The sequence below is a fragment of the Salvelinus fontinalis genome, chromosome 3 (assembly GCF_029448725.1).
Source record: "Salvelinus fontinalis isolate EN_2023a chromosome 3, ASM2944872v1, whole genome shotgun sequence".
Classification (NCBI taxonomy): Eukaryota; Metazoa; Chordata; class Actinopteri; order Salmoniformes; family Salmonidae; genus Salvelinus; species Salvelinus fontinalis.
In genome coordinates, this window is record NC_074667.1 from 46,028,489 (window position 1) to 46,052,388 (window position 23,900).

The following is a 23,900-nucleotide window of genomic DNA, read 5'->3' on the forward strand; positions in this document are numbered from 1 at the left end:
AAGAGAGTTTTCATCAATATTTTTCATAGCTGTCTATTTACCACCACAAACCGATGCTGGCACTAACACGGCACTCAACGAGATGTATAGGGCCATAAGCAAACAGGAAAATGCTCATCCAGAGGTGGCGCTCCTAGTGGCCAGGGACATTAATGCAGGGAAATTTAAAGCAGTTTTACCTCATTTCGACCAGCATATTAAATGTGCAACCAGAGGAAAAAAAACTCTAGACCACCTTTACTCATAGGCGGAAATCCCAGGGGGGACAAGACCCCCCCATCCTGGGGAAAATATGATTTGTCCCCCCCAATATATCACTGTAAACATAACTATGTAATTTCAATAATATTAATAATACGCAATGAAAGCACTTGTGCTGATTATAGACACTTAATAGCGCGTTTTTAAATTTCACAAGATTGCGACCCCCCCGCCCTTTGCCTCACAATGGTTTGATCCACTGCCAGTTCTTTAGCTGGCAAGGTAATAGAGGGCTCGTATCTACTGTCCGAAAGGCACTCAATGTACGTAACTGACGTGAGGTAATCCAGTCAATCGCGCTTTAGCAATGTATATATTTTTTTCATGTTGCAGGGTTCACACACTAGCTGAATTTGCAGAGCTAGCGCGCAAACTAAAGCAAACATTAACTATCAAGCTAGCTAGTACCTATTCCATTTATGTGGCGTCGTCAAAGATGGAATATTTGCTATCGTCAGTTTATTCCAAGATTAGCATGCGGCTGTTCAAAGTCCCTGTGATAAGGTTAGCGATAAACTGAAGTCCAAACTGAACAGAACTACACTCTCTTATACCATTGTCTTAAATATATTTAATGGTCTCGTTGCAAAAGCTAAATTGTCGCTAGTGAATTTTTTATTTTTTTCACCTTTAACCAGGTAGCAAAGATTATAGCAAACACCACAGAAACGGAATTGGTGCTCGCTAGCTTTGCAAATTCAGCTATTGTTGGAAGCCTGCCAATATGAAACAAACTATGTTAAAATTTCAAAACGTTGCAGCATGTGTTGTGTAAATGTGTGTGCAGCTAGACCGGTCAGCCAGCCAGCCAGGTAGAAAAATGTCAGAAAAAAGTAAAAAGACGGACATCAGAGTATTTTTCAGTACACCAAAACGCAAAGTAAGAACTCTAGTAGCCTAATATCTCAAATACCAGTTGATAAAATGTTCATAAGAAATAAGTGAAATGCTAATGGAAATATTTCACAATGATGTCATTAGGCAGAGCAGGCAACAGATGGCACACAGACAGCAGAGCTGGGGACAGATATGCAGGGACAGACTGGCAGAGACAGGGAGTCTCAGGTAAGTTTGTTGAGTCTTTGTTTGGCAACATTATGAAAGGTTCTCAATTTTTTTGATTTGTAAAATAGGGACATAATTGGAAAATGCCATGAATACCCCCACTCAACTCAAACTGGTGACTAAACTAAGATTTGTTTACGGCAATGGTATTGCTGTTGTGATTAATTGTGTAGTTTTGGGTACCGGTAGTTAGGAGTACAGCAAACACCTTATTTCTTTTCTAGGAGACAGACTGTGAGTCAGTGAGGGTGGTGAAAGGGAAAGAGCCAAGGAGAGAGACTTCAGAGGACAGTGTCACAGCCACGGCAGGACCAGGTGTCACCCTTGTTGCCAGCAGCACCAGTATAGGGGACAGTGGCACAGCATCGTCCAGTTACCTCAGTGATGACACAAAACCATATCAGCCACACCCACAATTTATAGAACTGCAAACTCTTGCAAACGTTTCAAGAGAGAGGAACACTGCACTGATAAGGAACATTGCTATAACTATTATTATTAGTAGTATTATAATGATTTAAACAAGTTGGGACAACCCTTCAGTTAACTACTGTACCTAACAATTATCCAGTAGTAGTGATTATGGTCCCTCAATATACATTTAACATATTACAACATAGTCTATGTGTTACAGCACTACTTGGTGTCCCCCTCAGGAATTGCTCCTGAGAAAATTTCATGTAATTGTCCCCTCCAAGGTTGATATCAGATTTTCGCCCCTGCCTTTACTCTACACACAGACGCGTACAAAGCTCTCCCTCGCTCTCCATTTGGCAAATCTGACCATAACTTTATCCTCCTGATGCTAAAGCAGGAAGTACCAGTGACTCGCTCAATAAGGAAGTGGTCAGAGGACACAGATGCTAAGCTACAGGACTGTTTTGCTAGCACAGACTAGAATATGTTCCGGGATTCTTTTGATGGAGTTGAGGAGTACACCACATCAGTCACTGGCTACATCAATAAGTGCATCGATGACATCGTCCCCACAGTGACCGTACGTACCACAACCAGAAGCCATGGATTACAGGCAACATCCGCGCTGAGCTAAAAGGTAGAGCTGTCGCTTTCAAGGAGCGGGACTCTAACTCGCTGTGCCCTTTGACAAACCATCAAACAGGCAAAGCCTCAATACAGGACTAAGGTTGAATCGAACTACACCAGCTCCAAATCTTATCGTATGTGGCTGGGCTTGAAAACTATTAGGGACTACAAAGAGAAGCACAGCCACAAGCTGCCCAGTGACACAAGCCTACCAGACGAGCTAAATAACTTATATGCTCGCTTTGAGGCAAGCAACACTGAAGCATGCATGAGAGCATCAGCTGTTCCGGATGACTGTGTGATCACACTCTCCGTAGCCGATGTGAGTAAGACCTTTAAACAGGTCAACATTCACAAGGCAGCTGGGCCAGATGGATTACCAGGAAGTGTACTCTGAGCATGCGCTGACCAATTGGCAAGTGACTTCACTGACATTTTCAACCTGTCCCTGACCGAGTCTGTAATACCAACAAGTTTCAAGCAGACCACTATAGTCCCTGTGCCCAGGAACACTAAGGTAACCTGCCTAAATGACTACCGACCCATAGCACTCACGTCTGTAGCCATGAAAAGCTTTGAAAGGCTGGTCATGGCTCACATCAATACCATTATCCCAGAATCCCTAGACCCGCTCCAATTTGAATACCGCCCGACAGATCCACAGATGATGCAATTTATTTTGCACTCCACACTGCACTTTCCCACCTGGACAAAAGGAACACCTACGTGAGAATGCTATTCATTGACTATAGCTTAGCGTTCAACACCATAGTGCCGTCAAAGCTCATCACTAAGCTAAGGACCCTGGGACTAAACACCTCCCTCTGCAACTGGATCCTGCACTTTCTGACGGGCTGCTCCCAGGTGGTAAGGATAGGTAACAACACATCTGCCATGCTGATCCTCAATACAGGGGCCTATCAGTGATTGTGCTCAGTCCCTTCCTGTACTCCCTGTTCATCCATGACTGCATGGCCAAGCAAGACTCCAACAGTATCATTAAGTTTGACGACGACAGAACATCACTGACAACCTCTCCCTCAACGTGATCAAGACAAAGGAGATGATTGTGGACTACATAAAAAAGAGTACCGAGCACACTCCCATTCTCATCGACGGGGCTGTAGTGGAGCAGGTTCATTAGTGTCCAAGTCACCAACAAACTATCATGGTCCAAACACACCAAGACAGTTGTGAAGGGGGCACGACAAAACCTATTCCCCCTCAGCAGACTGAAAATATTTGGAAAAGTTCTACAGCTGCACCATCGAGAGCATCCTGACTTTGTTGCATCACCGCCTGGTATGGCAACTGCTCAGCCTCCGACCATAAGGCACTACAGAGGGTAGTGTGTACGGCCCAGTAGATCACTGGGGCCAAGCTTCGTGCCATCCAGGACCTCTATACCAGGCAATGTCGGAGGAAGGCCCATAAAATTGCCAAGGACTCCAGCCACCCTAATCATAGATTGTTCTCTCTGCTACCGCACAGCAAGCGGTACTGGAGCACCAAGTCTAGGTCAAAAAGGCTTCTTAACAGCTTCTACCCCCAAGACATAAGACTCTTGAACAGTTAATCAAATGGCTACCCGGACTATTTCCATTGTCCCCACCCAACCCCCCATTTTTACGCTGCTGCTACTCTCTGTTTATTATCCATGCATAGTCACTTTCCTCTACCTACATGTACATATTACCTCAATTACCTTGACTAACCGGTGCCCCCGCACATTGACTATATACTGTAACTCCCTGTATATAGCCTCGCTACTGTTATTTTATTTTTGCTCCTTCATTATTTGTTATATATATATGTATTTTCTTAACTACATTGTTGGGTAATGGCTTGTAAGTAAGCATTTCACTGTAAGGTCTACTACACCTGTTGTATTTGATGCATGTGACAAATCAAACTTGATTTAATTGATAAATCAACAATAAAAGTATATGATCAATGAATCTCAAATCAATGATGAGAGTATAGTCAGATTAACTGATACCTGATTTGGGAGGATGGGCTCGTGGTAATGGCTGAAGCGGACTCAGTGGAATGGTATCAAATACATCAGTGGAATGGTATCAAATACATCAAACACATGGTTTGAACAGTTTGAACATGCATGTAACATTAGTGTGGGTTAAAACTCTACTGGATCGGTGTCCCATCAACGGGACAGTTGTTTCTGAATATACTATAACAACGTTTTAAACAACAACCAATTTTCAGGTACATAGTCTTATATGGGCAGTTTTTACCCCCTCATCAATCAATACACAATATCCCATCATGACAAAGCAAAAACTGTTTCAACATTTTTGCTAATTTATTAAACATAAAAAATGGAAATATCAAATTTACATAAGTATTCAGACCCTTTACTCAGTACTTTGTTGAAGCACCTTTGGCAGCGATTACAGCTTCTAGTCTTCTTGGGCATGACGCTACAAGCTTGGCACACCTGTATTTGTGGAGTTTCTCCCATTCTTCTCTGCAGATCCTCTCAAGCTCTGTGAGGTTGGATGGGGAGCATTGCTGCACAGCTATTTTCAGGTGTCTCAAGAGATGTTAGATCGAGTTCAAGTCCAGTCTCTGGCTAGGCCACTCAAGGACATTCAGAGACTTGTCCCAAAGCCACTCCTGCGTTGTCTTGGCTGTGTGCTTAGGGTTGTTGTCCTGTTGGAAGGTGAACCTTCGCCCCAGTCGGAGGTCCTGAGAACTCTGGAGCAGGCTTTCATCAAGGATCTCTTTAATTTGCTCCATTCATCTTTGTCTTCATCGTGACTAGTCTCTGAGTCCCTGCCGCTGAAAAACATTCCCACAGCATGGTGCTGCCACCACCATGCTCTGTGAGGGATGGTGCCAGGTTTCCTCCAGACGTGATGCTTGGCATCCAGGCAAAATAGTTCAATCTTGGTTTCATCAGACCAGAGAATCTTGCTTCTCATGGTCTGAGAGTCTTTAGGTGCCTTTTGGCAAACTCCAAGCTTGCTGTCATGTGCCTTTTACTGCAGAGTGGCTTCCATCTGGCCACTCAACTATAAAGGCCTAATTGGTGGAGTGCTGCAGAGATGGTTGTCCTTCTGGAAGGTTCTCCCATCTCCACAGAGGGACTCTAGAGCTCCCTCAGTGACCACCGGGTTCTTGGTCACCTCCCTGACCAATGCCCTTCTACCACAATTGCGCACTTTGGCTGGGCAGCCAGCTCTAGGAAGAGTCTTGGTGGTTCCAAACTTCTTCCATTTAAGAATGGTGGAGGTCACTGTGTTCTTCGGGACTTTCCAAGCTGTAGACATTTTTTGCTACCATTCTCCAGATCTGTGCGTGGACACAATCCTGACTTGGAGTTCTACTGACAATTCCTTCGACCTCATGGCTTGTTTTTTGCTCTGACATGCACTGTCAACTGTGTGACTTATATAGACAGGTGTGTGCCTTTCCAAATCATGTCCAATCAATTGAATTTACCACAGGTGGACTCCAATCAAATTGTAGAAACAGCTCAAGGATGATGAATGGAAACAGGATGCACCTAAGCTCAATTTCGAGTCTCATAGCAAAGGGTCTCAATACTTATGGAAATAAGGTTTTTCTGTTTTTAGGTTTTAATAAATTTGCAAACATTTCTAAAAACTTGTTTTCGCTGTGTCATATGGGGTATTATGTGTAGATTGCTGAGGAAATTGTTTTACTTAAATGATTTTAGAATAAGGCTGTAACGTAACAAAATGTAGAAAAAGTCAAGGGTCTGAATACTTTCCGAAGGCACTGTATAACTAGGAATAAAGTGATAGATAATAAATGAGTCCAACAATGACGTGCAAAAAGGCAAAATGCAGATTGTCCGGGTAGCTATTTAACTAACTATTAAGTAGTCTTATGGCTTGGGCTTAGAAGCTGTTCAGGGTCCTGTTGGTTCCAGACTTGGTGCATCGGCACCCAAGTTATACAGTCTATGACTTGGGTGGCTGGAGTCTGACAATTTTTAGAGCCTTCCTCTGACACCGGTATAAAGGTACTGGATGGCAGGGAGTTCGCAGCCAGTGATGTACTGGGCCGTACGCGCTACCCTCTGTAGCGCTTTGCCGTCAGATGCCAAGCTGTTGCCATACCAAGTGTTGATGCAGCCAGTCAAGATGCTCTCAATGGTGCAGCTGTAGAACTTTTTGAGGATCTGAGTGCCCATGCCAAATTTTTTCAGCCTCCAGAGGGGGAAGAGGCGTTGTCCTGCACTCTTCACAACTGTGTTGGTGTGTGTGGACCCAGAAAGATCCTTAGTGATGTGGACACGAGGAACTTGAAGCTCCCGACCCACTCCACTACAGCCCCGTCGATTTGAATTTGGATGTGGGTAGTCCACGATCAGCTCCTTGTTTCGATTTGATCTTAGTCCTGTATTGACGCGTTGCCCATTTGATGGTTCGTCAGAGGGTGTCCGGATTAGTGTCCTGCTCCTTAAAAGCGACAGCTCTAGCCTTAAGGATTTTGCCTGTAATCCATGGCCTCTGGTTTGAATATGTATGTACGGTCCAGGTGAGGGGACAATTAATGGTGCCATGAAGGTGCAGACTCCTTGGCTCTATATAGAGGCCTGTGCCTAATGTCTAGTGACTGCATAGCCTTTGGGGCAGGGATTGATTTTTAGGACATATTTTTGTGATTCAAATATAGCCTTCAACATGACAATCAGTGTGACAACGAAATTATACTGAGGCCTAGTTTAGGCCTATGCCTACATTATCCTGTTGCTATTCAATTGCCGACTGCTATGACAGTGTGCACGTTTGGTTAGCTGGGTAATTGCAGCCTCCTCTGCCTCAAATGACTATTATCAAAAGGGCCAAGCCTACCCTCCACTGCCATATCTCATTCCATCATTCTGCTCCTCTGCAATGTACTGTATCACCATGGATGTTTCACAGGAACAAGTTTCTATGACCAGACACCCTAATCTCCTTCAGCACCTTAATAAGAGAAAAGCAACCGACATGCCAGTACCGTATCAACAGACATTTCGTCTCGACATTGAGAAAACTTTGAGGGCTCTATATGTTGTTGGCACAGTGTTGAAAGCGAACCTAAACAGGTGAGTGTGTATCTATGCTAGGCAACTGCACCAATAGATGTCTTCAGGTGGTAGTAGGCTTTTGTTGGCTACAGTGTAGCCTATAACACGGTAGCGTGACAATACTATATTTTACATAGAAAAATATTTTTTTTATGGCAATACATTGTTTCACCTGTTATGTACTGCTAGATAAACTATTTGGGGAGAATCTCTCAGTAGCCTACCCAGCTAGTACATTTGGTTTCTTTTAAGTTGTGAGAACATACGTTTTTGGTCATAAGATTCCTGACGGTTAAAACTGAACGTTTTTTAAGCTTCAGAGAATGGAAATTAACATTTTGCATGTTCTAAGAACATACATTTTTAAGTTGAAGGGAGGTTCTGAGAAAGTTTTTCTATGGTTCCCTAACAGTTTTCCTGTGAGGTTTTATTAACATTCTGAGAACGGAAATTATAGGTTATTTGAAGGTAATTAAATAAAGTTACGAGAACATGTTTCAATAAGGCTGTTAACTTAATTTGTGTTAACTGTTTTGAACTACAAGCACAGATGGAAATCCATAGCTCCAGGATGGAGCTAGCATGCCATGTTTTTTTTTTTTACTCAAACAAAGCTGTTAATTTTTGTCTATTCAAAGAAAGCAAGCACTCATTAATACAAGCGGTAGCTAATTAGTGGGCGTGGCCAAAACACCGGAACACACTTAACAAGATAGAGGGGAAAATTTGTTTTGTTGATGCTGAGAACTGATTGTATAATGTTTTCAGTTTTTTTTATGGAAAGTTTTCTTAATGTTCTGAGAACATGACTTTAAATATAACCACGAGGAAACCTGTAGAAAACAGTATGCTGAAGTACTGAAATTCCCACAGAACGTTGTTTCTTTGCATTCTCTGAATGTTCTGAGAACATGACTTTAAATATAACCATGAGGAAACATGTAGAAAGTTATGCTGAAGTAATGAAATTCCAACAGAAGACCGTTATTTCTTAACATTCTAGGACAAATTTGACAACATTACTTTAAATAGAACCATGAGGAAACCCGTAGGACATGTTATGGGAAGGTTGTATGCAAGATAACCGTACGACAACCACGCCTCACCAAGCTCTAAGAATTATATGGTTCACATAATGTTATAGGCTAGCTGGGTAATTTGTCCCCGGTTTGGAGGCACACAATACTGAATAAACCTTTTGCTTTATTAAATGTGTTAAGGCGGATACAATATTGCACCTCTGTCATGTCTCGTATTGCCGACTGGAGCTGGCTGCATACATACAGTTACAGTAACTGCGCGAGACCATTTGTAACCAATCATCAGATGACGCGAGACATTCACCTGCGTTATAATCAGCTGGTCACTAGAGCCAGCCCAGCAGCATGCAGTTACTTCCTGCCAATACTGTATATCAGGGTGAAGGAATTGCGGTACAATTCTATTTTATCATAGCCAACAGCAAACAACTAATTTTACCGCTGCCGCAGGGAAAGTCATGATCATCCACACTCGGACACTGAGAATTGAGTATGGAAAAACGACCAAAGTCATGTGCGTGGTTGGCACGGAACTTACTGTAAACATGGACAGGTAACGTTAGGCCAGTTCTCCAAGGCATCAAGTATGGGTCGTCATTTATTGATTAATTTATTAGAAATATAATCAAATATTTACTAATGTCATGCATTGGTAAGGACGGTTGATTAACATTAATCTCTGTTATTGTTTGGAAAATCGTACCCCTCGTGTTATTATTCACAGTTATTATTGAAATGACAATTCATCTAATGTAAAGGGGTGTGGTGCTGTTATTTATATTAAAAATATAGCCTAGTAACTTAAATCAAATGTCAATAGTATTTCTCTCACACCTATTAATAATTTAATTGCTTTTTAATCTTATTCCACTTGTAGGTCCTGCAGTGATAATGTATTTTTTAATTATTGATTACATCCACTGACTATTTTGTTGTCATTTTACTTCTTGGATATTCCAACTGCAAAAGGAGTTGGATGATCATGCCCCGATATTGGGCTGAAAGAACTGTTTGTGGATGGCATTTGTATTCAGCGGAGGAGGCAGACCTTTGTTCTTAGCGGAGGGAGTCTGCATCAGTCACGTCTTTCTGCTAGTCAACAGACTCTCGTTTGTTGTCCTTACAAGCTGTCAATTCATATGACTCCAGTGCAACATAATTCGATGGGTTATAATCAGTTACTATGGCCTATGATTTCCAAGTTAACATGATAGATGATTTACAAAGTTAGATAGAAAAGAGTGGTAAGCCCAACACAAATCGCCAACCTGAAAAATTAAACATATTGTGGTACTATCATGACTACGGCTGCAGTTAGTTTATCAGACACTCCACATGGTATGATTACACAGCAGATACAGATGGTTTCACAACATCGGTGTGTGTAACAACTTCAATACTTATTGTTAAGAAACACTTCCCTTTGTGCTATTGCTTAGAGAAGCAGAGGCTCTGTTTTGGCAAATATTATCCCTCCTCCAAAAATCTAATGTTCCTTTGGTGTGGACCACCTCCAGGGCTTAGCCTGGACTCCAGGTGTTAGGTTTTACAGCTAAGCCTAATGTTTATTAACAAGTGTCACACTGAGTATAACAACTTGGGATGTTGGTTGATACTTTGACATATAAGTACAATCCTTTTTGCCAGTATTCTTGTGTAGGTTGATAGTCCAGTATTTCTCCCTCTTTGGTACGTTACTCATTGTAGAGGCATGTAGAAGACATCATATCTCTCCGATTACTGTAGCAATGTAACTTTAGAACTAGCACTGCCACCTGTTGCTTCTGGAAATAGGGGATAATGAACTGCACTCACTGCTGGTGCTCCACTGCAGTATAGGTATGTCCTCTTTGTGTTTTCTGTGTTATTGCTATGGATTTGTATGAGAAAAGTATCATGGTGTGATGTGTAACTGTCACATGTATGTATTGTTCCCCAAGGAGTGCCCCTCCTACTTCCAAGTACTTCTCTGTACAATGCAGTCCCAGAGTGCAGTACAGGATCACCCCACCCCCACTGGAGAGTGGGACCTTCCCCACCACTCTCAATGGTAATACAATGCTTCTTATCACCATGGACACTGCCAGCGAAGTGGGAAATGATAGCAAGGTAAATAAAGTAGGCCACTCCCACAGCCATGATAGCTACACTCTTAGAAAAAAAAGGTGCTATCTAGAACATAAAAGGGTTCTTTGGCTGTCCCCAAATGGGAACCCTTTGAATAACAATTTTTGGTTCCATGTAGAACACTATTGGGTTCTATTTAGAACCCTTTCCCCCGAGGGTTCTGCATGGAACCCAAAATAGTTCTACCTGGGGACCCTGGAACACTTTTTTTATAAGAGTGAACCCTGAGACTTCAGTGTGTTAAATCTTATTAATATAATCCTGATTTGAATATTTCCTTTTGGGACTGAACACGCTACAGTGAATTATGTTAAGAAGAAACACAGATCAAGTATTTGCTGCTCCTACACCTCTTAAGAGTGGTGTGCAAACAACACTGAAATAATGCAAATGTGGCACTCTCAACCTCCTACCACAGAGATGTGGTTAATCACAGTGCCAGTTCTATTGATAAGGAATTGAAGGAGACTTTTTGTCAGTTCCAGAATGGGCCAGTTGTTTAGATTCTCCTCTGAAATAATGTACTGTACATATCTGGACATGAATATATCATAGAAGACCCCATCAAAACACAACCACTGCTTAGTCACCAGTGTTCTAGATGTTTAACTTTGTAAATGTTGTCCTTTGTTGTGCAGCTATCGGTCATGTATTATGGAGAGAAGACGGAGGTGTTAGGGAAAGCTGTCGTTCACCTCACCGCTGTTGGTATGTTGTGTTATGCTTAGGACAGGAGAGCACACCCATATAAACTATCACCCGCCCCCACCTTCAAAGCATACCTTTGTGAATGTCATTTGTACATTTTTATATTTCACTTGAGACCCCAAAGCAGCTCATGAGCTTCAGTGACACCCAGGGCCTCTCTGTCTTGTAGAGATTTCTCTGGACGTAGATGCTGATCGAGATGGCCAGGTGGAGAGGAACAACCCCAACAAGGTGGGTTATGTCTGCTGGGTCTGTCCAGGCAGGTCTCTTTCAGCTCAGAGGTCACTATCTTTGTTTCCTAACACAGCAGGGTACATAAGGAGATGTTCTAACATGAATAGGCATGTCAGAAGACTAGTGTTCATGCTGTATTCCAAAACACAAAGGAAGATTGCCAAGGCACTTCTAGGAAATTATCTGTCAACTAACACAGGGCACAGCCTTCCACTGATATTAATAGGTATATCAAAATACTGTTCATACTATATTCCTGGAAGTGGGAAATTCTTTTGAACGTTGTGCTTTTCCACTCAGCTGTAAGTCTAATCTTACTTCATGCAAACACATTGGTAAAATATAAATTGGCAGGGCAGTGTTAGTTCTTGTCTCTGAATAGCGAGTGTCCATCTCTCTACAGGGATCCTGGATGTGGGGGCCTAATGGCCATGGTGCCATCCTACTGGTCAACTGTGACTCAGAACGCACCTATGGGAAGAGGCGGGACAGTGAGTGTGCTGAGGTCAGCAGGGTCTCAGGTATATAACAACAGCAACAGCCAAGTCATCCTGGCCCACAAGGCTGTCTTTTGTGATAAGGCTGTCTTTTGTGTGTAGTCAGCAGAGGAGCAGTAGGGGTGTGTGTTTTTGTGTTAGATAAACACAAAATGCCTGAGCTAGGGGTGTGTCTGGTGTGGTTTGATGGTTCCTTCACGACCACCATCCTCCTAGGATAAGTAGTTGTATTACACACTGTCCTACCTATGTTGTCATTGAGATGAGGTCACATTGATTATGATATTGATGGGTTGACACTTGATGTACAATAATGTCAGTATTTGTGAAATGTCAGATCTGAAAGACATGTCCCCAATGGTGCTGCGGACCAGTGGCCCTGCCAAGCTCCCAGAGGGCTACAAGCTGACCATGCACATCTCCCAGGGGGATGCAGAGAGTGTCAGGGTCTTCAGGACCAGGTCCACAGCAGGCATGCACCAAACACTGAGTGAGTCAAGGACATTTTGTCCAGTCAGATCTTTTATGTGTTCTTGTGGCTGTCCATGCATGTATGATGTGTATACAATAAGATTTTAATGCTGCATATGCATATAAATGGAGATACATTTGATCATCATTATAAAAAATGATTTACTGCTGCAGAAAACCTGTTCTACAAGAGCTTTGTGAAGGACTACCCGCTGGTGCTGGGCAGTGAGGATTTGTCCAAGGAGGTCCCGTACCTCGGGGGAAACGCTGAGATGAATTTCTACGTTGAGGGCCTGAGATTCCCTGACAAAGACTTTGAGGGCCTCATCAGCATCAGCCTCAGCCTGCTGGAGCCCAGCTCTCAGGTACATTGCAACTATTTCACTGTTTGTAGTTTAAAACTTTGAAGGGTATACTGTACCTCTGTCGTGGAATCTATCGTTCATGTTTTTGTTCTGTTATTTTGCCAGGGCTTTCCTGAGACGCCCATCTTTACAGACAGGGTGGTGTTCCGTGTGGCTCCCTGGATCATGACACCCAACACACTCAACCCTGTGGAGGTCTTCGTCTGCAGGTGAGAGATGATGATGAAGAAGAAAATGATTATCAAATCACATTTTATTTGTCACATAAACATGGTTAGCAGATGTTAATGCGAGTGCAGCGAAATGCTTGTGCTTCTAGTTCCGACAGTCCTGGCATTGATGTTGATGGAAATAATGATGGCGCTGTCTGTAAACGTACTCAGACAACTGTTGCTGTGCATTTGGTTACCCAGCACATCTGATAACTACCAGTTCCTAAAGGGAATGAGGAGGCTGGTGGAAAACAATGGGTACAAGCTGAAGGTTTGCCATGAGTACATGAACAGAGGAGACCGCTGGATGCAGGTAAGCAGTGGGATTCAGCTCCTAGCCTATCATGCAGGGTTTTTTTTTTTCAATTCAAACCTTTTTTTAAACACAATTTATTTCACATCCTTTTACATCAATGTAAATCATTGTCAGTCTTGTCTCTCGGTTTTAAATAAAAGAAATCAGAACATAGACCGGTGTCTTTTTTTCTAACTGCATGAAAAATATAGAAATGTAATAGAGATGTAAAGAAGGTTTCTCTCTCAGGATGAGATAGAGTTTGGCTACATTGACTCTCCTCACCAACGTTTCCCTGTTGTGCTGGACTCCCCCCGAGACGGAGAACTACAGGATTTCCCTTATGATGTGCTACTGGTAAGAAAAGGCATTCACAACACCTGCAGTTAAAATGTTCTTATTTCCATACTGTGAGGGATGTGGTGGAACTCTTTCTCAACCTCTCTCTGCCTGGTGCCCTCAGGGCCCAGACTTTGGCTATGTGACGAGGACAGCATATAATGAGGAAGTGAGCAGCTTGGACTCGTTTGGTAACCTGGAAGTTAGCCCTCCAGTCACTATAAATGGAAAGAACTACCCTCTGGGCAGGATCATAATTGGAGTGGCTTTCCCCACGTGAGTGTAACTTGCTTCAACGGAAGAGATTCTGGTTCTTAGATCCCAATATTTTCCGTTATTCCAAAGTTTATTTATTAATTAAATAACCTTGATGCTACTTTCTTCTATAAATCTTGAATATTGATTCATAAAAATTTGGAACAAAGATATGGGCTCCCAAGTGGCGCAGCGGTCTAAGGCACTGCATCTCAGTGCTAGAGGCGTCACTACAGGCACCCTGGTTCGAATCTAGGATATATCGTAACTGGCAGTGATTGGGAGTCCCATAGGGCAGCGCACAATTGGACCAGCGTCGGCCGGGTTTGGCCGCTGTAGGCCGTCATTGTAAATAAGAATTTGTTCTTAACTGACTTGCCTAGTTAAATAAAGAATAATTTAAAAAAATGTTTAAATGGCTGTGAGCAGTGGTGATAAGGCTGTTTAACTTTTCAGGGCAACCAAGGGCCGCAACATGACCAAAGTAGTGCAAGACTTCCTTTGGGCACAGAAAGTCCAGGAGCCCATTGCACTGTTCTCTGATTGGCTTCTGGTTGGGCATGTGGATGAATTCATGACTTTCGTCCCAGCTCCTGACAAAAAGGTAAAAAAAAATCTCAAGGAAAGTATAGTTGCCCCCTCTATTAGAACATATGAGTAAAAACACTATGCTCTTTAATATAGAGTAGAAATGACAGAGAGCAAAGAATTGTTAATGCTGTCCATTTGCACATAAAGCATTTAGACATGACGCAGGCTGTGGCTACCCTGTGGTTATGTGATAATGTAAAGTTGTCAGGAAGTCAAATGAAGCGCACAGCCAATGTTGTCTTTGTCCTCTGTTTCTCTGTGTAGGGATTCCGGCTGCTGCTCGCCAGCCCCGACGCAGGCTACAAACTATTCAGAGGCTTACAGAATGACGGGCATGGACAAGCCAAAATGTTTGACGGTAGGCCTTCAGTTAGGCAACTAATTTCACTGTGTCTCAGTGTGTATCACTGTAGTTATAATTGTATCAGTGGAGGCTCCTCAGAAGAGGAAGGGGAGGACCATCCTCAGAGAATTTCATAAAAATGGTGAAACATTGAAAAAGTTATCCTTTTTAGATAACTATACTAGATATATTCACATCAACAAAGAATTGATTAAAACACACTGTTTTGCAAAGAAGGTCTACAGTACCCTCAACAACACTCTTTAGGGTAGCACCATGGTGTAGCCGGGGACAGCTAGCTTTTGTCCTCCTCTGTGTCGTGACGTGACTATCATTAATGTGATGACTGCTATTTGTAGAATAATTGCCTACTATGTTTAATTATTACTCGATTTAAATTAATTTAACAATTAACTAATTAGGAATTTGGGGCATCATGGGAACAGTTACTTTCCTAGTTACTATCTCCCGACTTAGACTCTAAAGATTATCTAAATATCATTAACAGTCAGTTATTAATTATTACATTCTGAACGTCACATAATCCTTGGATATCTGCACGAACCCTAGCCTAAGTGATGAATCAGCAATACACAAATTGGTTTAATGATTTATTTACTAACTAACTAAATCATCACACAAAATACGTAAACACACACAGCATAGGTTATTGATTACATACATAATAGAATGAAAACAGGTTCCTAGTGGACTAACAAAAGCATGACCGTTTGGTTACGCAATGGAAAGGGGAGGGAGAGACAGTCAACTTCTCATATATACATTTGGAAGCTACGCTCACGGGATTATGAATACTTTGCACATGAACGACCGCTCATTCGGATAATAAATGCAATACAGTTGAGGTCAGAAGTTTACATCCATCTTAGCCAAATACATTTAAACTCAGTTTTTCACAATTCCTGACATTTAATCCTCGTAAAGATTCAGTTAGGATCCCCGCTTTATTTTAAGAATGTGAAATGTCAGAATAATAGTAGAGAATTATTTATTTAATCACATTCCCAGTGGGTCAGAAGTTTACATACACTCAATTAGTATTTGGTAGCATTGCCTTTAAATTGTTTAACTTGGGGCAAACGTTTCGGGTAGCCTTCCACAAGCTTCCCACAATATGCTGGGTGAATTTTGGCCCATTCCTGGTGTAACTGAGTCAGGTTTGTAGGCCTCCTCGCTCGCACACCTTTTTTCAGTTCTGCCAACAAATGTTCTATTGGAGTGAGGCCAGGGCTTTGTGATGGCTTGATAGCTTGACTTTGTTGTCCTTAAGCCATTTTGCCACAACTTTGTAAGTATGCTTGGGGTCATTGTCCATTTGGAAGACCCATTTGCGACTAAGCTTTAACTTCCTGACTGATGTCTTGAGATGTTGTTTCAATATATCCACATAATGTTCCTTCCTCATGATGCCATCTATTTTGTTAAGTGCACCAGTCCCTCCTGCAGCAAAGCACCCCCACAACATGATGCTGCCACCCCCGTGCTTCACGGTTGGGATGGTGTTCTTGAACTTGCAAGCCTCCCCCCTTTTCCTCCAAACATAACGATGGTAAGTATGGTCAAACAGTTCTATTTTTGTTTCATCAGACCAGAGGACATTTCTCCAAAAAGTACGATCTTTGTCCCCATTTGCAGTTGCAAACCATAGTCTGACTTTTTTATGGCGGTTTTGGAGCAGTGGATTCTTCCTTGCTGAGCGGCCTTTCAGGTTATGTCGATATAGGACTCGTTTTACTGTGGATATAGATACTTTTGTACCTGTTTCCTCCAGCATCTTCACAAGGTCCTTTGCTGTTCTGGGATTGATTTGCACTTTTCGCACCAAAGTACGTTCATCTCTAGGAGACAGAACGCGTCTCCTTCCTGAGCGGAATGACGGCTGCGTGGTCCCATGGTGTTTATACTTGCATGCTATTGTTTGTACAGATGAACGTGGTACCTTCAGGCGTTTGGAAATTGCTCCCAAGGATGAACCAGACTTGTTGAGGTCTATATTTTTCCCCCCCTGAGGTCTTGGCTGATTTCTTTTGATTTTCCCATGATGTCAAGCAAAGAGGCACTGAGTTGGGAGGTAGACCTTGAAATACATCCACAGTTACACATCCAATTGACTCAAATTATGTCAATTAGCCTATCAGAGACTTCTAAAGCCATGACATCATTTTCTGGAATTTTCCAAACTGTTTAAAGGCACAGTCAACTTAGTGTATGTTAACTTCTGACCCACTGGAATTGTGATAGATTATTTCACTTATGACTGTCTGTAAACAATTGGTCGAAAATTTCCTTGTCATGCACAAAGTAGATTTACTACCCGAATTGCCAAATCTATAGTTTGTTAACAAACAATTTGGGGAGTGGTTGAAAAACTAGTTTTAATGACTTCAACCTAAGTTTATGTAAACTTTCGACATCAACTGTATATATTTATGCGTAGATGTCTTTCTCTGTTGAAACCACTGGATCCGTCTATGGGAAGTGGTTCGATTGAAATCTCTGGTTGTTCACCAGGGGTCACAATGTCCTTCTTAGTTGTAGGCTTCTTTTGTTCTGGAGTATCCATTAGAGTAGATTCTACAGGTGTACCACGCGGTTTTCAGAGGGATCTGTCTACCCTCTTGTCTTTGGTCAAATGTTTTAGACTACTTTACATGCAAAGCTGCAGAAGGTGCATGTTTTGGTCTGGTTCACAAAGTTTCTCACCATTTTAGAGTGTGGACCGCGGCCTCACGTTCTCTGGTCTCAATGGTTGACTATTCAGGGTACAGCTAGGACCACTTAACATGCCGGCAGCAAATCGGCATGTTTTGGTCTAATGTAAATTTTGTTAGCAAGTCCTTTTAAGCACTCTGATCTTAGGGGCTTTCCAACATGCCAACACAATGTCTGTGCTCACATGGGCATGGTTACTGACTGGGCTCAGGTTTATATGAAGGCCATTATCTCGTTTCGAAGGCTAAAATCTAATTTATATCATTTCAAAAATGTTCATATTTAATCATAATTTTTACATTTAGATGTAAATCTGATATGTACAGTATGCAAGCTCTTAAAGTTACAATGTTTCCGTTATAACGTCTTTCTGATAATTTTAATGACATCACAAAATGGACATTCATTTTCCATCTCGCATCATTCCCAACATTCTTTGTTATAAATATTGTTTCATTATCCACTTTTGGATGTTGGCGTTTTGGCGGCAAAGCCTCAAATATTTTCACCACTCATACTGCAGGGCAAGAGAGAAAGTTTACGACTGGCTGTTAAGTCATAAAACCGGCGAGGGGGGTCTGGCTATGTGTGGAGCTGATCTGGCACCTTTTGATCCTCACCAAGGAGAGAGCGTCATGACGTCTGGGTACATTGACTTCAATACAAAACCTTGGAGGCTCATGTTTCTCACCCCCTTCCATAGACTTACACAGTAATTCTGACAACTTCCTCCAACCTATCAGAGCTCTTGCAGCAGGGAACTGACATGTTGTCCACCGACTCAAAGGATCAGAGAATCAATCTAGTACTGAATGCATAATCTACAGCTAGCTATCCCTGCAGTGCATAAAATGTGGTGAGTAGTTGACTCGGTTATGATAGTAAGGTTTGGCTTGGAAAGTTTTTTTTGCCTGATCACAGATAGCTGATGTGTGTGCACTGAAGTCCACAAGTGAAAGGAAATTGTGAGAGGAGGAGCGCGCGTATATGCAAGAAGTAATTATACAAAGATCAAAGGGATCATGCTGTTTGTATGTGGCTGCTAGGAAAGTGAACTGTGTGTGTGTGTGATCAGGGGTGTATTCATTCAGCCGATTCTGCAAAATGTTACTTAAATGGTATGAAACGGGGACAAACATACTTGAATTTGTCTAATAGAAACTCTCGTTTGCAACTGGTGGACTAATGATTACACCCAGTATTGAATGTGCCAATGTCTGTCACTTTGATTACTCACAAAATTCTCTTTACCTGTGCACCTACGTTCATAGGCAAAGTTGTAACAACCTCGTTGGGTATAGGGAACGTTTGAGTATCAAGTAGCCTTAACCTATCAATGTTACATTGAGCTGGGTGAATGGAATGCATAATACTGTATATGTTACTAATTAACACTCACTTCCTTCTCGATTCTAACAGGTCTTGGTGCAGAAGAAGAGATTACGGTAGATGAGATTTTGAGTGATGACAAACTCAGAGCAGAAAACGACTATGTCCAGGTGAGGGAAACTAAACGCCAGATGAACTAGTTACTCAGAGAGGCTAACAGAGCATTGCAGTGCTTGGTGAAATAACCATGTAGATGTTGTGACTGCTGCCGTCCCACAGAGCTGTATAGACTGGAACAGGGATGTCCTTAAGAGGGAGCTGGGTTTAGATGACGACGATATCATTGATCTGCCCATCCTTTTCCATGTGATGGAGGAGAACAGGGCAGTGGCCTATTACCCAGACATGGTGAGCATACGCAAGTTCTACACTAGAACACCTCCAAACCAAAAGTACTTCTTATTTTATTTGTTATACATTTTACATTACATAATGCCAAAGCTCAAAAATGTTGCCAAATCATTTTAGACATTTTGTGATTATTTTCTACATGTGATTAGGAAGTATGCTCAAATCATCTACTACCCAAGTAGCGCAAGAAACAAATCCTAATTGAGGCATACAGTGGGGCAAAAAAGTATTTAGTCAGCCACCAATTGTGCAAGTTCTCCCACTTAAAAAGATGAGAGAGGCCTGTAATTTTCATCATAGGTACACTTCAACTATGACAGATAAAATGAGAAAAAAAATCCAGAAAATCACATTGTAGGATTTTTAGTGAATTTATTTGCAAATTATGGTGGAAAATAAGTATTTGGTCAATAACAAAAGTTTATCTCAATACTTTGTTATATACCCTTTGTTGGCAATGACAGAGGTCAAACGTTTTCTGTAAGTCTTCACAAGGTTTTCACACACTGTTGCTGGTATTTTGGCCCATTCCTCCATGCAGATCTCCTCTAGAGCAGTGATGTTTTAGGGCTGTTGCTGGGCAACATGGACTTTCAACTCCCTCCAAAGATTTTCTATGGGGTTGAGATCTGGAGACTGGCTAGGCCACTCCAGGACCTTGAAATGCTTCTTACGAAGCCAGTCCTTCGTTGCCCGGGCGGTGTGTTTGGGATCATTGTCATGCTGAAAGACCCAGCCACGTTTCATCTTCAATGCCCTTGCTGATGGAAGGAGGTTTTCACTCAATCTCACGATACATGGCCCCATTCATTCTTTCCTTTACACGGATCAGTCATCCTGGTCCCTTTGCAGAAAAACAGCCCCAAAGCATGATGTTTCGAGGGAGATTATCAGTGGTCTTGTATGTCTTCCATTTCCTAATAATTGCTCCCACAGTTCATTTCTTCAAACCAAGCTGCTTACCTATTGCAGATTCAGTCTTCCCAGCCTGGTGTAGGTCTACAATTTTGTTTCTGGTGTCCTTTGACAGCTCTTTGGTCTTGGCCATAGTGGAGTTTGGAGTGTGACTGTTTGAGGTTGTGGACAGGTGTCTTTTATACTGATAACAAGTTCAAACAGGTGCCATTAATACAGGTAACGAGTGGAGGACAGAGGAGCCTCTTAAAGAAGAAGTGTCACGAACCGGCTCAAAGCCCGTAACAAAAGGGAGACCACATGGAGATAAGGAATAACAAAATATATTTATTAACTAAGGTAAAGTAAATACAATTAACAATGGTGTGTGTGTAGTCAGTAGTGTAGGTGAGTGGTTGCGTGTATACATGTGAAAAGTTGGGGTGTTGAAGGGTGCCAACACAAACAAACCAAATAACCACAACAAGGTCACAACCAGAATCTGTCTGTGTCTGAATGGAGAGAGTCCCCCCAATGACTGTGGAAGAAGTCTATTTATCGTGGGACACACCTGGGCCCAGGTGTTTCCCATGTAGCTGACGACCCTCCATACTCCGCCCACCAACATCCTAATAAGGAAACAAGAGCAAAGAGAGAGAGAAAACGGTAGACAGAGCAACAGTGTGTGAAAACCTTGTGAAGACTTACAGAAAACGTTTGACCTCTGTCATTGCCAACAAAGGGTATATAACAAAGTATTGAGATAAACTTTTGTTATTGACCAAATACTTATTTTCCACCATAATTTGCAAAGAAATTCACAAAAAATCCTACAATGTGATTTTCTGGAGAAAAAAAATTCTCATTTTGTCTGTCATAGTTGAAGTGTACCTATGATGAACATTACAGGCCTCTCTCATCTTTTTAAGTGGGAGAACTTGCACAATTGGTGGCTGACTAAATACTTTTTTGCCCCACTGTATGTCTCTACCTCCAGGTGAACATGATTGTGTTGGGGAAGAACCTGGGCATCCCTAAACCGTTTGGGCCCAAGGTGAATGGCTGCTGTGCCCTGGAGGCAGAGATGACCTCCCTCATGGAGGGCCTGGGACTCAGCTGCACATACATTGATGACTTTGCCTCCTACCACAAACTGCTGGGAGAGGTTCACTGTGGCTCCAATGTCCGTAGGGAACCCTTTTCCTTCAAGTGGTGGAACCTGGAGATGTGAGGGATTTGGGGCAAGGAATGGTTGTAGTTAGAAAGAGGGAATAATGCTTGATGTTAACAGCAGCAACAATCGCCAGCAGCAGTCATCTTCAAACAACAACAGTAGTCCTTGTACTGTATTACCCCTTTGTCTTTATTAAACATGTATTTGCCTTTTTTTTTACAAAAGGATGAAAAACTGTATTTATAAACAAGACTTTTGAAATTTAACAAGGGCTTAAGCAAATTATCAACGAGAACAGAAATACAATCATCTGAATTAAGCACATTGCAGGTTGGATCTGTTGTTTGGATTGGCTCCGTGCTCAATCCAAGTGTTGTATTTACATGTACTAAAACCAGTACAGATGAACAGGACCACAGAGAAATGTGCAAGTATAATCTGGAGCTACCAGAGGGTGTGATCCAACTATTCAAGCATTTCTGAAGACTAGTGAGAGTTTTTATAGATTTATCTTAAGCTTTGAGGTGAAAATATATTTTGAGTTTCCATGCCTGGAATGCACACTATGACTCCAAAGGCTCTCTTAACCTGATGAAACTTCCAATCACATTTCAATTAATAGTATTTTGTTGAATCATAAACTTTAGAATGGTGTTTGATAATAATACATTATTAAATAAATGGCAGACTAACTGTATTTTGATGTTGTGTTCCTTACTTATGCAGATATCCTTCAGCTTCAACAAAGATTTCAAAAGAATTGTAAACGAAGGTTTATGCACTAATGCCACAACTGACAAAGTGCAACTAAATTCAATGTTGGCTCTTGTTCATTTCATTGAAATTAAACGTCATGATAACAATGCCTTCATATCAGTTATTTTCATTATATAAATCTGAGACGAGGGAAAATGTCTCTAATCAGGAAATGTAAAACATTACACAAGATACCCAGGTTCCATTCATTGAGAGCAGATGTCTACAAATTAATACATATATCTGTTTAATTTTACATTCAAACCAGTTGGTGATAGATTCCATTTTGCAATATCCCCCATGGGATAGATTCCTTATATGAAAGGGGATACCCTCCTACAAAGCATCTTACTTAACACAATCATTAAAAAGGCAACTTCACGACTTGTCACAGTGTAATTCTTTTTAAAAACCAAGTCAGATTTTCAAAAGATCAGCAATTACTTGAAAATGTAGTGCCGGTTTCCACATCTACACTTATGTATCCCCATATTTCTCTATCGAAACTGATGTAAAGAAATAACGACTCTTTATCTGTCTGCTTTTCTAGAGAAGTTTGACTGTTTCTTCAAACCAATCTATTTCCAGCATGGTACTGTACAGTTGACATGGGTTTGCAAGCAGATTTACACCATGCACCATGTATACACATCCAAACACATACTCTAAATCAAACTAGAGGTTTTAAAATGATAAACTGAAGACAGTAGTCACTGGACAGTAGCTTGGCTTTGGAGGCTGTGTGCTTTGGTTAGGTCACCTTGGAAGAATGTCTGACTGTGTGGTACAATCTACAGTATGGGACAGTGATGAAGACTGATGAGTAATTTAGTTTGGACACCAGACCTTATCAGTAATTCAATACTTCATGTTTTTTTCCTCAGCTTATAGGGGAAATCTGTGATTGCTACATCAATATTTGGACTATTTTATTAATGATATATATCCATTGATTCTTGAAGAATTTAACTTATAAATGGCTCATGAACTTAGTTGTCGTACCCCTCAAAACCCAAAACATATGTTTGTTTTACTAATTTGCTTGTAAACAAGGTAACTGGAAACTAACACTATATAGCCTCAACATGGTTAAAAGTAAAGTTTTGCTATCATGGATAGTCAGTCGTTGCATCCATAGCACTGTCTATGAATTTGAGAGTGGTTACTTTTCGCCAAACCCATCACTCAGCTGGTTATCAAAAACAGTTTGTTATTGTTTGAACTGCAGATTACCCCTTAAATGGCCTGAAATACATTGACTATAATTATGGAGTCAGTAAAATATTGTCCGTTCATCAACATAAACTGTGAACTGCAATTGTACAGTTTGTCAGGGGAAATGAATAATGGAATCAAAACCACCAGCAGCATGATGATAAAAGTACCTTCTATCAAAAACATGCAACATTTACTAAAAGTTTCTAGTCAACATCCACCATTACACTCTTAATTGACCATTAATAAAACACAAGGCTTAGTGTGACATCAAAGGATCCGGGACACCAAGAGTAACAAATGTACAGTATCATGGTGGGATGTGAGGTTGATGGAAGCAATAATGTCAGTTCTTCCAACAATGACAACAGGACAACACCCTCTTATCCTCCTCATGCATTTCTCTTTAGCCTAATAGAAAACTTCCCCTAATGCATGATCATTGGAACACGAATCTGTCTAATGCTTAAGATCCA

The 23,900-nt window shown here is 41.5% G+C and overlaps 1 protein-coding gene across 6 annotated transcripts; it reads left to right on the forward strand.

Moving 5' to 3' along the window:
• The first annotated feature begins 395 nt into the window (after positions 1 to 395).
• On the forward strand, positions 396 to 22,150 carry LOC129850691 (protein-arginine deiminase type-2-like). 6 transcript variants are annotated; one of them, XM_055916967.1, is made up of 17 exons: positions 396 to 542; positions 1,243 to 1,326; positions 10,416 to 10,584; positions 11,241 to 11,310; positions 11,480 to 11,541; positions 11,948 to 12,065; positions 12,379 to 12,531; positions 12,687 to 12,877; positions 12,983 to 13,086; positions 13,291 to 13,402; positions 13,634 to 13,741; positions 13,848 to 13,999; positions 14,435 to 14,598; positions 14,832 to 14,927; positions 19,065 to 19,144; positions 19,254 to 19,382; positions 21,277 to 22,150. In XM_055916967.1, the coding sequence occupies exons 1-17, from the start codon at positions 523 to 525 to the stop codon at positions 21,508 to 21,510; spliced, it is 2,046 nt and encodes a 681-aa protein (XP_055772942.1). In that variant the 5' UTR covers positions 396 to 522; the 3' UTR covers positions 21,511 to 22,150. The 6 variants fall into 6 exon arrangements, with proteins under 6 accessions (XP_055772942.1, XP_055772956.1, XP_055772937.1 ...); XM_055916981.1 differs by having other exon boundaries at positions 508 to 524; XM_055916962.1 differs by lacking the exons at positions 396 to 542; positions 1,243 to 1,326 and adding an exon at positions 6,820 to 7,453.
• The last annotated feature ends 1,750 nt before the right edge of the window (positions 22,151 to 23,900 follow it).